The sequence below is a fragment of the Cynara cardunculus genome (assembly GCF_001531365.2).
Source record: "Cynara cardunculus var. scolymus isolate 2C chromosome LG 7, CcrdV1, whole genome shotgun sequence".
In the NCBI taxonomy this organism is placed as follows: Eukaryota; Viridiplantae; Streptophyta; class Magnoliopsida; order Asterales; family Asteraceae; genus Cynara; species Cynara cardunculus.
The window spans coordinates 10,715,194-10,726,634 of record NC_037534.1 but is presented as its reverse complement, the minus strand read 5'-3'; the positions used below and the strand labels follow the sequence as shown (position 1 = coordinate 10,726,634).

At 34.2% G+C, this 11,441-nt stretch overlaps 1 protein-coding gene across 1 annotated transcript; it reads left to right on the top strand.

Moving 5' to 3' along the window:
* The first annotated feature begins 3,093 nt into the window (after positions 1-3,093).
* LOC112515432 (diacylglycerol O-acyltransferase 2) lies at positions 3,094-9,800 on the top strand. Its single transcript, XM_025122253.1, has 9 exons — positions 3,094-3,406; positions 3,517-3,591; positions 3,733-3,818; positions 5,621-5,727; positions 5,822-5,977; positions 6,674-6,760; positions 7,105-7,202; positions 7,512-7,599; positions 9,454-9,800. Exons 1-9 carry the CDS (start codon positions 3,207-3,209, stop codon positions 9,553-9,555), a joined length of 999 nt encoding a protein of 332 aa, XP_024978021.1. The 5' UTR covers positions 3,094-3,206; the 3' UTR covers positions 9,556-9,800.
* The last annotated feature ends 1,641 nt before the right edge of the window (positions 9,801-11,441 follow it).

The window sequence follows — 11,441 nt, the reverse complement described above, 5'->3', positions numbered from 1 at the left end:
TGGAACAGACCTGTTCCACCCCCACCCCATGGAACAGGGTGGAACAAGGTGGAACAGACTTATATTTTACCAATATAACCTCAAAATAAAACTTAATTCTCTTCTAAAACATCAAATAGATCTCTCTTTTACATTTTATTCATTCTTTAAATTTTATTTATTGTATTTTATGTTTTTTAAACTTTCATTTTACTGTCCTCAAAATATTATTTTTATACGGTTTCTATATCTTTATTAATTTATGTAATTTATTATATATTAATTATAAAAAAATAATGTAGAAAAAAGATAAAAATAAAAATAGAAAACCACAAACTTTTTATTTGGTGTCATTTTAATTGTTTTGACGAAAACTTCAAATGATATATTTTGTTATAAAAAATAAATATTCTATTATAGTTTAATAAATTACATAAATTGTTTTCTTGATTTTATCACCGTCAAACGTATTGCGTAAGATTCACGCATGCAATTTGTTGTTTTCGATGAGTTTTGTATGTTTTCCCTTGATCAGAGTAGTAAATATTCGATTTTGATCTTACAGGAATGATTGTATAGGTGATAGGTGAATTCTTTTGTTTTTTAGAAACCAAGTTTTGTGAATGTGATGATACTATATGAGATCACTAGCCAAATTGTTTTCTTGATGCTTATATTTTATTTACTAATTGATATTTAATCCATTTTAATTGATTGTGCGCTTGTTGGTAGTAATTTTTTCTTCTTAGTATGGAATGCATATAGATTTGCTTCGATAATGAATCCTTGATGCTTATATTAGTTGATTATGAAATCATATATTTTTGCAAATGTATTTTGCAAGTAGTAGTGGTTTGATGTAACTTATACTTTGCACACCGTATTTGTTAACATTTATATTAATTATTTAGTGAAAAAAACACTAAACAGCTCACTAGGGATAAATTGGTCATTTTAATCAGTTCTGTCATGTCTTATCAAGCACTGAACAGCTGTCATGTCATGTATTGTTCCCTTCTATCCTGTTTGCATACCAAACGCACCCTAAAAAACAATCATACAAACCAAACAAACTCTAAAATATTTCATTTTTAACATCATAAGATTTCAAAAAAATAAATGAAATTTGGTTTTGCAGGTAACTCAAACCGACCTCACTAATTTGCACGATAAACCTATTTTAACACGTTAAGTATATCTATTAATTAGATATATATAATTTAAAAAATATATATATAAATGAGGTTCATAAATAAATGACAACGTGCAAGACTAACTTTAAAAAGTCTAAATGTTGTTGGCGTACAAATTTAAGGAAAATCCATAAATTATAATATATATATATATATATATTAAATAAAAATAATATATTAAATAATTTGTGAACGAGTTCGAATCTTTCTCGAGTCGAACTCAGATGCAGAACGATAAAACCCGTTAGTAATCAGATAACCGTTTTAGTCTGAATTTAGTTTAACACAATGAAGTTTAAATAACCAAAAATCCTAAAATGTTATATGTCATTTATATTGTTATCTCTAACTTATGAGTTACTATTTCCTGAATTTGATTCGTTTTTCAAACAATAAAAGCATTTCCAACACATGTGATTTCAAAATTACTGATAACATCCAAGAACATCTCCAACAACTATGCTATCAATTTTTTAAAATAGAGTATCAAAAGTCAAAAATTTTAAAAAAATTACATTCAACTCTAACAATTACTCTATTTTAGAGATTGTATGTATTTAGCACATCAGTTTGACAGAAATAACTTATAAATCTCCAACAACCATACTAATTTTAATATCTAACATTTTTTTGCTCCAACAATTATGCTAAAATAGAGAAAAGAATATAGGGGAAGTCGAAGAAATCTCTAAAACTCTATATAACTGAAAATAGATATTTATGGAAGAGAATTAATATATTTTTTAAATGTATTAAATATTTTAGTGATATAATTGATGCTGGAATTAATAAAATAGAATAGTTGTTGGAGTTGAACGTAATTTTTTTTAGAGATTTTGACTTTTAATACTCTATTTTAAAAGATATTATAAATAGTTGTTTGAGGGGGGGGATCTTTTTTTTTAATTTGTAAGATCTTTGGGAACCAATGAAACATATGTTATTTCATATGATTTTTTTCATCTATAGTTTTAATTTAATGTATTGATTAATATATACTTGTTTCACATGTACTCGGTTCATAATGTGATATTTTTTTGATATGTTTGTGAAACAGAAAACACATGTAAAAAGTTTCATATTGTAAACAATCACATTATGAAACAAATATATGTTAATTAACATATCAAAAACTATAGTTAAATAGGGAAAAAAATCATGTAAACAAAACCTTAAGGTAAAAATTCTCACAAATCTCATTAATTGTGAAACTCTCAAATAATTATTTGAACCTAATAAAAGGGAAATTAATAGAAAAATGCTTTGTGGAAGCGTCAAAATGTATAAAAAAGAGGTTTTTTTAACTAGGTTCATAAGTGTAGGAACGAAATCTGTAAATTAGATAAAAGTTAGCAAGTGGCACTTTCGTCACTTGCAAATTATGGGGACTAATTTACATATTTGGTCTTTGCACTTGCAGACGTGGCCATAAACTTCTTTTATGCTTTGATCATTTCATAAGTTGAGGAGTTGATATTTGTAGAGGTAACGATATTTTTAAAAAATTGAGAAAAAAATGTCTAAGATATGAAGAGAGAAATGTCGAAGAGGTTGTTTGTTTACCTCTTAATAGTTTTATTAAGAGACAGTCTCTGAATCGTTAAGAGATGAATATTGTATGACAAAAAATAAGTCTGCTTCTTAATGATTCTAAGACTCTTTGAATGATTTTGTATCATGAGTCTCCTTTAACCATTCGTCGCTTTAATTTCATTGTAAATAATTTTCAAACAATTATATTTTATTTTATATTATATTATAAAAAACTCTTAATCATTATAACCACTTAATTATTCTACGTTAACCATTCAATAATTACCAATTCAATTAATTTTCGTGAAATCAAATAAAGAAAGAGGTGGGACCAACAGATTGGTGAGCGATCTCTATAAAATAAAGGACGAAAAATGGTGATAAAGATACAGGCGGACACGCACGTGGTGGCTTTGCGTCTGTCGCCAAAGTCAATTACCATTCTTGACTCTTCTACTTAACACTTGTACAACCCTCCAAGCCTTTCGTACTACTTTTATCATGTCGACGACGGAGGACACGAACGGAATCCGGCCACCGTCGGAACCGATATCTGAACCAACACACGCTCAGTTCACCGGAAAAAAAGAGCCGTTCATTCATTCCTTACTTGCAATGATAGTTTGGCTTGGCTCTGTACACCTCATCGCTTTTATCATTCTCGCTTCCTTCTTCTTCCTCTCTCTTCACAAATTCTTCCTGTAAGTAGTTAGTTAAATCAATGGTTCTTCACGAATTTGCTGCTAAGATATGAGAAACACGATTTGTTTCTTTTTTTCCGTATTTGATTTGTGAATTCTTTGTTTTACAGGGTGTTGGGAATGCTTGTGATCTTAGTTGTGATTCCGATTAACGATCGAAGTAGATCGGGGAGAACTTTAGGCAGGTTGATACTATTGTTTTGTAGATTGCAGTATGATAATACAGATACATTTTCACATTGTTTTATACAGCCCTAGTGGATAGATCTTTTCCCCCTTGAATGGCCTAAATGATCATTGTTTGAAGTTTTCTCTCTCAATTTCAGGTTTATATGCAAGCATGCTGTCGGTTATTTTCCTGTTACTCTATATGTAGAGGATTATAAAGCCTTCAATCCTGATCAGGCTTATGGTAATTGAGTTCATTATGTTCTTAATTTCGGTATATTTTTTGAATTCTTGTTTGAGTTTGCAGCTTATATAGCCAATATATACCTTAGAATTTTGTGGTATAGTTGTATTTTTTCTCTTTGGTTGAGAATTGATATGAATTCATGTGATTTTGGAGATGAGATGGTAAGTAATTGTGAACTTTATAAAGTCATTTTTATATATCCGGTGCTTCTAAAACGTGACATTTATATCAACTGGCACTTTGGAAATCAGTTGATCCTTTTTGAATGTACAGTTTATGATACTTCCGTATCTCGAAGATGGATTATAACATCTAAAGTAGTATATGTTTATAACATCTGAAATTCTTCCATCCTCTCCAAATTCTCTTGATTGGTCTTTGCCATGGTTTATAAACCAAAACTCGAGCCTGATGGGGTTTCTTTATATTTGGAAACAGGAACAAGTGTGATACTATCATGTATAGAATGTAAAGGTCATACCTTGTGTGTGTCTAGTGACACAAGATAGACTCTTTGTATGGCAAAAATCAACGTCAGGTATAAAGAAATACTTTTGGGTGTTGATAGATGATGCTAGGCAATGTGTCAGCTAATGTAAGTTGGAGATATGGAGAAACACCTTGGGATATAAAATTATTTTGCTAATCCACAAAAAACGGAATATTAGGAGTTCAACTTTATTGGTGTTGATAAACAACAAGAAGATGCAGTAAGCATGCTCGAACGACAAATAAGTAGGAGTATATCATTTGTTAGTTTGGAATAAGTGCTGCAATAGAAAGATCTGAGAGATTGATGGTGATACTTGTCATAGAGTAAAAGCATAGAGGTTGCACTAAACCTGAGGAGTCTTATGTGATTGAAAATCTCCACTGAAACTAATAGCAGTTTGCCCTGCTATGATTCATGAAACAGAATGTTAGCCACTAAAGATAACAATACTTGCAAGATGAATGTTGTGAAAATGCCATGGATTTTTCAAAGTTACCGACACCAAACTTGTTTGAATTATTTCACCTAAATTCTTAGAGTTCTAAAAGTAAAAGGAAAATTATGAACACAAGGAGACAATATTTCACAAGAAGAATGTGTGCCTTAGTCAGGATAATGATAGAATGCTGTTGTACTCTGGCTTGCTTTAAGGGTATTATTTCCATGTCTTGAGAAAAAGAAGGTAATAAAGACATTGCGTAGTTTAGGATCTGTGTATTATTTGCATTTCTTGATATATTTTGTTTTCCTAGTTTTCTTGTAGGGTATGATAAATCATGCTAGATTTAGACAACATGGCATGTTGTCATAGTGTAGCAGATCTATTGATAAAGGGCATCCATGGCCATAATGAGCTATTAGAATAAAATTTGTAGGTTGATCATACCATGATGCTGATAGCCTTCAAGATCTTGAGCATGGCTCTTAAACAAGAAAAAAGGTGTGAATTGCAAAGGTGCAATGTATTCAATTGAATATCGGTTTGTTTGGGGCTTTTGTTATGTTTTTTTCTTTTCTTGAAAGCTTTATGTAACTTCATTAAACTAAAACTCACCCTGTCCCAAAAAATGCAGCGTTTGACCTGACACATTGTTTAATGGAACTGCTTGAATAATTATTGAATTGTCTAAAATGCCCTTAACAAGGACAAAACAAAGAAAATTATGGATCACATTCAAAGTTGCTAACTACTAAGTGGTGAAAAAGTAAAGTAAGTGTTAGAACTTCCCAAAAAGAAAGATGTATGATGTTTGGTTTGTGAAAAGTAAGCTATGCATTGTAGTAATATAACTAATGATCGATGCAGTTTTTGGGTATGAGCCCCATTCAGTTTGGCCAATTGGAGTTGTGGCACTGGCAGATCTCACGGGTTTTATGCCACTTACCAAAATAAAAGTCCTTGCCAGTACTGCTGTAAGATTTGTTTCCCTTGATGGTTTAAGAGTTCCAAATATTTAGACGTTGCTCTGCTGTCATATCTTATATATCAGAATTAACAATGATACAGGTGTTTTATACACCGTTCCTGAGGCATATATGGACATGGCTTGGACTAACAGCAGCAACAAGGAAAAACTTCTCATCTCTTTTGAAAGCTGGTTATAGCTGCATAATTGTACCCGGTGGAGTGCAGGAAACATTTTACATGGAACATGATTCCGAGGTGAAATTCTCATGACATTCATTTCCCTTCCCTTCCCCTACTTTTTTCTTTTTCTGTTGATTACTATTTACTAGTCTTAGTTCTTCTTACCTTTTCAACCACATTTTTTCATAAGTTAGACTTCTTAACGGAAACAGTTGCTCTACCCGTTGGGACAGAGGACAAGTCTACGTACATCCCACATCCCCCCACCCCTAGACCCTACTTTCAAGTGGGATATTTAGTACACCTGGGCGTTTTGATAGAATGTACGAGTGCCAAGCTCAAGGGGATGTGGGGTGATATGTGAGACTTTGAAGGGCTTAGCAGTTAATATTAATTAGTCCCATATGGAATATTACCTTTTTTTGTTAGCTTGTTAACCTGAACTTACTTACTTTCCCATTGTCATCATTACCCAAGATTGCTTATCACTGATGTGGGTTCATAAAATTCTTTATTTTATCATTACCAGTGGGTAGTAAAGAAGTTTGGCTAATAGTTAAATGTTTTCTGAAACGGTGTTTGGTCAAACTTCACAAGTTTCATGTATGGAAAAGGATTGTACTTTCTTACGCATGGGTTAATTAACATTGGAGATATCTAACGTATTATGTTTCACGCAATTGTGACTTTGTGTCGATATCAATATCTTGTTTTTTTTTATATGGTGTGTTAAGTGAACTTTGAGATCGTCTAACATTATAATATCTATAGATTGCCTTTCTGGAAACAAGGAAAGGATTTGTACGCATTGCAATGGAGACTAATAGCCCCTTGGTTCCAGTTTTTGGCTTTGGTCAGGTATAATTCTTCCGTGATTGCATATTAAAGCATCCACAATGGTACACTTAATATTTGAGCTTTTTCACACAAAAAAAAGTGGGACCCACAAGCTTAGGTGGCCAAGCAAAACAAGTCTTTTGAGAGCTTGTGTCGTTACAAGCATAACGTTTTCTTTTCATTGTAAGGTTTTTCACTTATCTTATGTGGCCAAAAAGCTCTCTGATAACTCTTCGAAGAACCCCATTGTGGATGCTCTTAGGTTTATTGTTATCTTCAATAGGTGTTTGTATGCACTTCCTTTCTCGTTCATCGGCTTGTTTTTGTTGACAATATGATTGAAGCAAATGTCTTGTATCCTGCAGTCCTATGTTTACAAATGGTGGAAGCCACGTGGGAAATTGTTCCTGAAATTTTCTCGGGCTATAAAGTTCACCCCGGTTATTTTCTGGGGTATCTTAGGGTATGTTCAGTTCATATCATTTTACTCTTCAAGACAAATACAATATACCCCACTTGAAAGTAGGGTATGGGGTGGGGTGGGATGGGATGTACGTAGACCTGCTATCTATGGACAAATACTGTGTTTCCCCTCAAAAGTAGGGTCTGGGTTAAGATGTGCGCAGAGCTAATCTCTACTGATAAGCACTCGAAAGTAGGGTCTAGAGGTAAGATGTACGTAGACCTGACATGTGAAGAACCCTAATGATTTTACTCTTTGATATGTTCGGATAACACATAACGGTCATATTAATTGGTTATCTTGTTTCAGGTCTCCTTTACCCTACCATCAACCGATGCATGTGGTCGTTGGTAGACCGATACATTTCAAAAAAAATCTGAAGCCTACTGTAGAAGAGGTATTTGGATGCTTCTTTATCCTTATTACGTGTCATGCTTTTAGATGGTGATAAGATTAGTGGTGTGCAGAAAATCATCTAATTCGGTTAGAACCAACCGACCGGAATTGGATATCCAATTGCTATTGAATCAGATCCAAAATTTAAACATCCAAATTGGATGGTCGGTTCTTGGATGGCAGACCAGAATTCAATAAATTCGAACTGATCTAATCCAATAATCATCCAATTAACAAATGTATATAATCAATAGTTTTTTACAGTATTTCTTAATATTATAATTTTGAATACTGTTAAAGCATAAAGAAAACTTAAAATAGAAAATAACAGAGCCTTGAATATATAGGATTATTGGTTGGATATTTGAGCAAAATGTTGGACGGATTCCAATCCGAACTAATAGATAACCATAGAACCGATCAGATCCGATCCAATCATCCATTGGATTTGATCGGTTGTCCACGGTTAATTGGATTTGATCGGTTGTCCACAGTTAATTGGATTGGACCGGTCGGCAAATACCAACATTCAATGATTGATTGGATTGGATTGGATTGGGTCCTTCCGAATCCAATGATTGCAACCAATGAACACCTCTAGGGTGTATGGTGCATTTGAGCCAAGGCGAGCCTGAACTTGCTTGGATCGAACTCGAGCTCAACTCAAGCATTGTCATTGTCTTTTACGTTCAAATAGACTTTTTCGTCTTGGCTAATTAGGCTTGTTGAGCTGCTAAGCTGAAGCCTTACGTTGCTCAAGTTCGGGTTCGACACCTTGGTCGGGTTTGCGCACTTTTCTTCCTTTTTTTATGAGATGGCTCGTCTTGCCTCAAATCCTCACTTAGAAACGGTACCTATGCTGACGAGCATTAAAGATGAAAACTTTGTGATTATGATCCAATTTGGGAAATGAATAGGGTATCACAAAAATGGGTTACTTAGGAGAATAACCTTCTTAAAAAAAATTAACATATGACTTACAGATTTTGAGGAAAAATGGGTTATTTAGGAGAATAACCTTCTTACAGTTTTTATAACGGATGACCTACTTATAGATTTTGAGGCGTTAAGTAGAGGTGATCATAGATCTCTCAAACGGTCATGCATTTAAAGGAAATTGTCATAAGGTTATTATCCATATTTTTTAGCGAAGGACGGTCTGACAGACTTAGTGGTCGTTTACCAAACTCTTACCCGGTAAGCACTTACCAAATGTCACTTACCTTACGGGTAAGCATGGTAAGGACCGAGAAACTTACCTGGTGAGAGACAAAGCAAGGACCAAGAATCTCACTGAGCAAGTGATGGAGAAGACTCTTAGCTGGTAAGTGCTTACCGGGTAAAAAACACTTACTATAATCCATTTTGATAGCCGAGAATGTTATCCGACAAGGTAAGTGATATAAAATTTTATAATTTATGAATAAAATATGATTAGGATAAAGTACAATATTATAAAGATAATAAAGCCTTTGTTACGTTTCCACATCAAAGTAAAATATAGTACTTAGTTCTTTTTTCTTTCATTTAATGCCTATTGGTATTCCAAAAGTACCCAAGGGTCGGTATGCATTTGGTAAACAACCCCTAAGTCTTAGATCTATCTAAAAAGGTCATGCATTTAAAAGAAATTGTTAGAAGGTTATTATCCCCTTTTTTTTTAAGTATGGCCTTCTGACAATTTCGAGGCATAAGTAGAGGCATTATTAAACCTGTGAAAAGGTCATAATGCATTTACAAGAAATTGTAAGAAGACTATTATCCATTTTTAGCGTATGACCTTCTAACAGATTTTGAGGCATATACGAATGAAACCTTATTTGCTTTTGAATCTCATTACGGAATCTTCTTTCAGGTTTCGGAAGTACACAGGCAGTACGTTGAAGCAGTTAAAGATCTATTCGAGAGGCATAAAACGAAAGCCGGATATCCTGATCTTCAGTTAAGAATCATTTGAGTCTCCATCCTATTGCTGCAGTTCTACATTCACACAGTTAGGTCACTGGTTGCAACAAGTCTCTAAGGAAACCGAAAAATTGCTAGAAATGCCTCGGGAAACACAAAATACATGCATGTATCCGTAGATCACGTTGTACAAACTTAGAAGATCTGTTGTTACTTTGTCGATTTGCTATGGCAGACGATATGTAAAAATTTGTACACTTGGTTATGTTTTCGGTTATTTGGAACTTCACTTATTACAGATTTGTTCTCAACTGGTGTTAAACCGAATGAACTAAATAACTACAACCCAACCACACAAATTAGAGTTGAGTTATCGAACCGGTCTGAAAAAACTTGGACCGGTGCGGATTTGATAAGGTAAAAGACAAAACCTGGACTGGCGGTCTGATATGGTCTTGGCCGATCCAGGTTGAAAAAGGCTGGTCCTGGTCCGGTCTGATTTGGACTTTTGGTCTTGTCTGTTTAAAAAAAAAAAGAAATTTGCGAATTGAAAAAAAGAAGAAAATTAAAAAATCTGGACCGGTCTTTATCTAGTCCTGAAAAAAGGTCATTATTCGTCCGGTCCGGTGTGACTCAAAATAATTTGGGCTGAAAAGGGCCTTGTATGGTTTGGAGTTTTGGACTGATACCGTTACGGATCAGTCTTTATCTGTTTGGTTAGGTCGTTCCAGTTTGTTGAGTCTGCTCCAGAAGCCCATCTTTAGACACAACTAAATATGTGCTTGCAAAAACAACCCAAAGACGGACATTACTTGATCCTGGGCCTTTTTAGGTGGATGTTTGGATTTGATCGGTTGGCTAACTCCATGGATAATTGAATCAGATAGGTTCAATTTAAATTTATTGGATTTCAACCGATGAACAGGTTTACCTGAAATCGTGAAACCTATAGGGTACAATGGATTTCGTACAAAAAGTAAGGGGCCGTTTACCAAACGCTTACCCAGGTAAGCGCTAACCAAGTCACATTACTTTACCGGATGAATATGGTGAAGACCAAGAATCTTACCCGGTAAGAGGGAGACAAGGACCGAGAGTCTTACCCGGTAAGTGAGGTTGACGACTCTTACCATGGTAAGCGCTTAGTGAGTAAATTGTTGCATACAATGTCGTTTTGGTGGACAACAGTCCCCAGTAAGTAAATGTTAGTGTTAAATTTTACCGGTAAGCACTTACAAGGTAAGTGTTTGGTAAACGACCCCTAAATGATATTATAAGATAAAAGTTGAATTTATGGACATGAATTGATTACAACGTCTAATGGATGTTGTTCAGTTTACTTGAATCACTTAGGGGCCGTTTACCAAACGTTTATCCGGATAAGCGCTTACCAAGTAACATTACCTCACCGGATGAATATAGTACGAACTAAGAATCTTACCCGGTAAGAGCGAAACAAGGACCAAGAGTCTTACCCGGTAAGCAAGGGCGATGACTTTTACCACGGTAAGCGCTTACCGGGTAAATTGTTGTATACTATGTCGTTTTGGTGGACTAAAATCTTATCTGGTAAGTACATAATAGTGTCAAATTTTACCGGTAAGCACTTAGCGGGTAATTGTTTAATAAACGACCCCTTAATACTGATAATCATATGATGATACTAGAAGGAATCAAAACGACATAAGCAAGATCTAGTCCATCTCTCACAAGAAGGTTGAGTGATACGGAACAGGATCAAGCATATATTTCGATACCTTCGAGAAGGTAACACACTTTGCATCACAAAAACGAAAGGAAAACGGAATTAGTACAGAATCAAGCACTTATTCCGATACCTTAAAGAAGATTAAACGGCAAACGGATTGTGTCACACAACTGAATGAAAAAAGGACACCGGTATAGGATCAAGCATATATTCCGATTGCTTTGAGAAGA

What these genes read in the sequence shown, in the direction of transcription:
- LOC112515432 (XM_025122253.1), top strand. Translation starts at nt 3,207, where the DNA reads ATGTCGACGACGGAGGACACGAACGGAATCCGGCCACCGTCGGAACCG. An exon ending in ATTTTCTGGGGTATCTTAGG is followed by an intron (nt 7,203 to 7,511) that starts GTATGTTCAGTT and finishes ATCTTGTTTCAG; the next exon opens with GTCTCCTTTACCCTACCATC. An exon ending in TGAAGCCTACTGTAGAAGAG is followed by an intron (nt 7,600 to 9,453) that starts GTATTTGGATGC and finishes ATCTTCTTTCAG; the next exon opens with GTTTCGGAAGTACACAGGCA.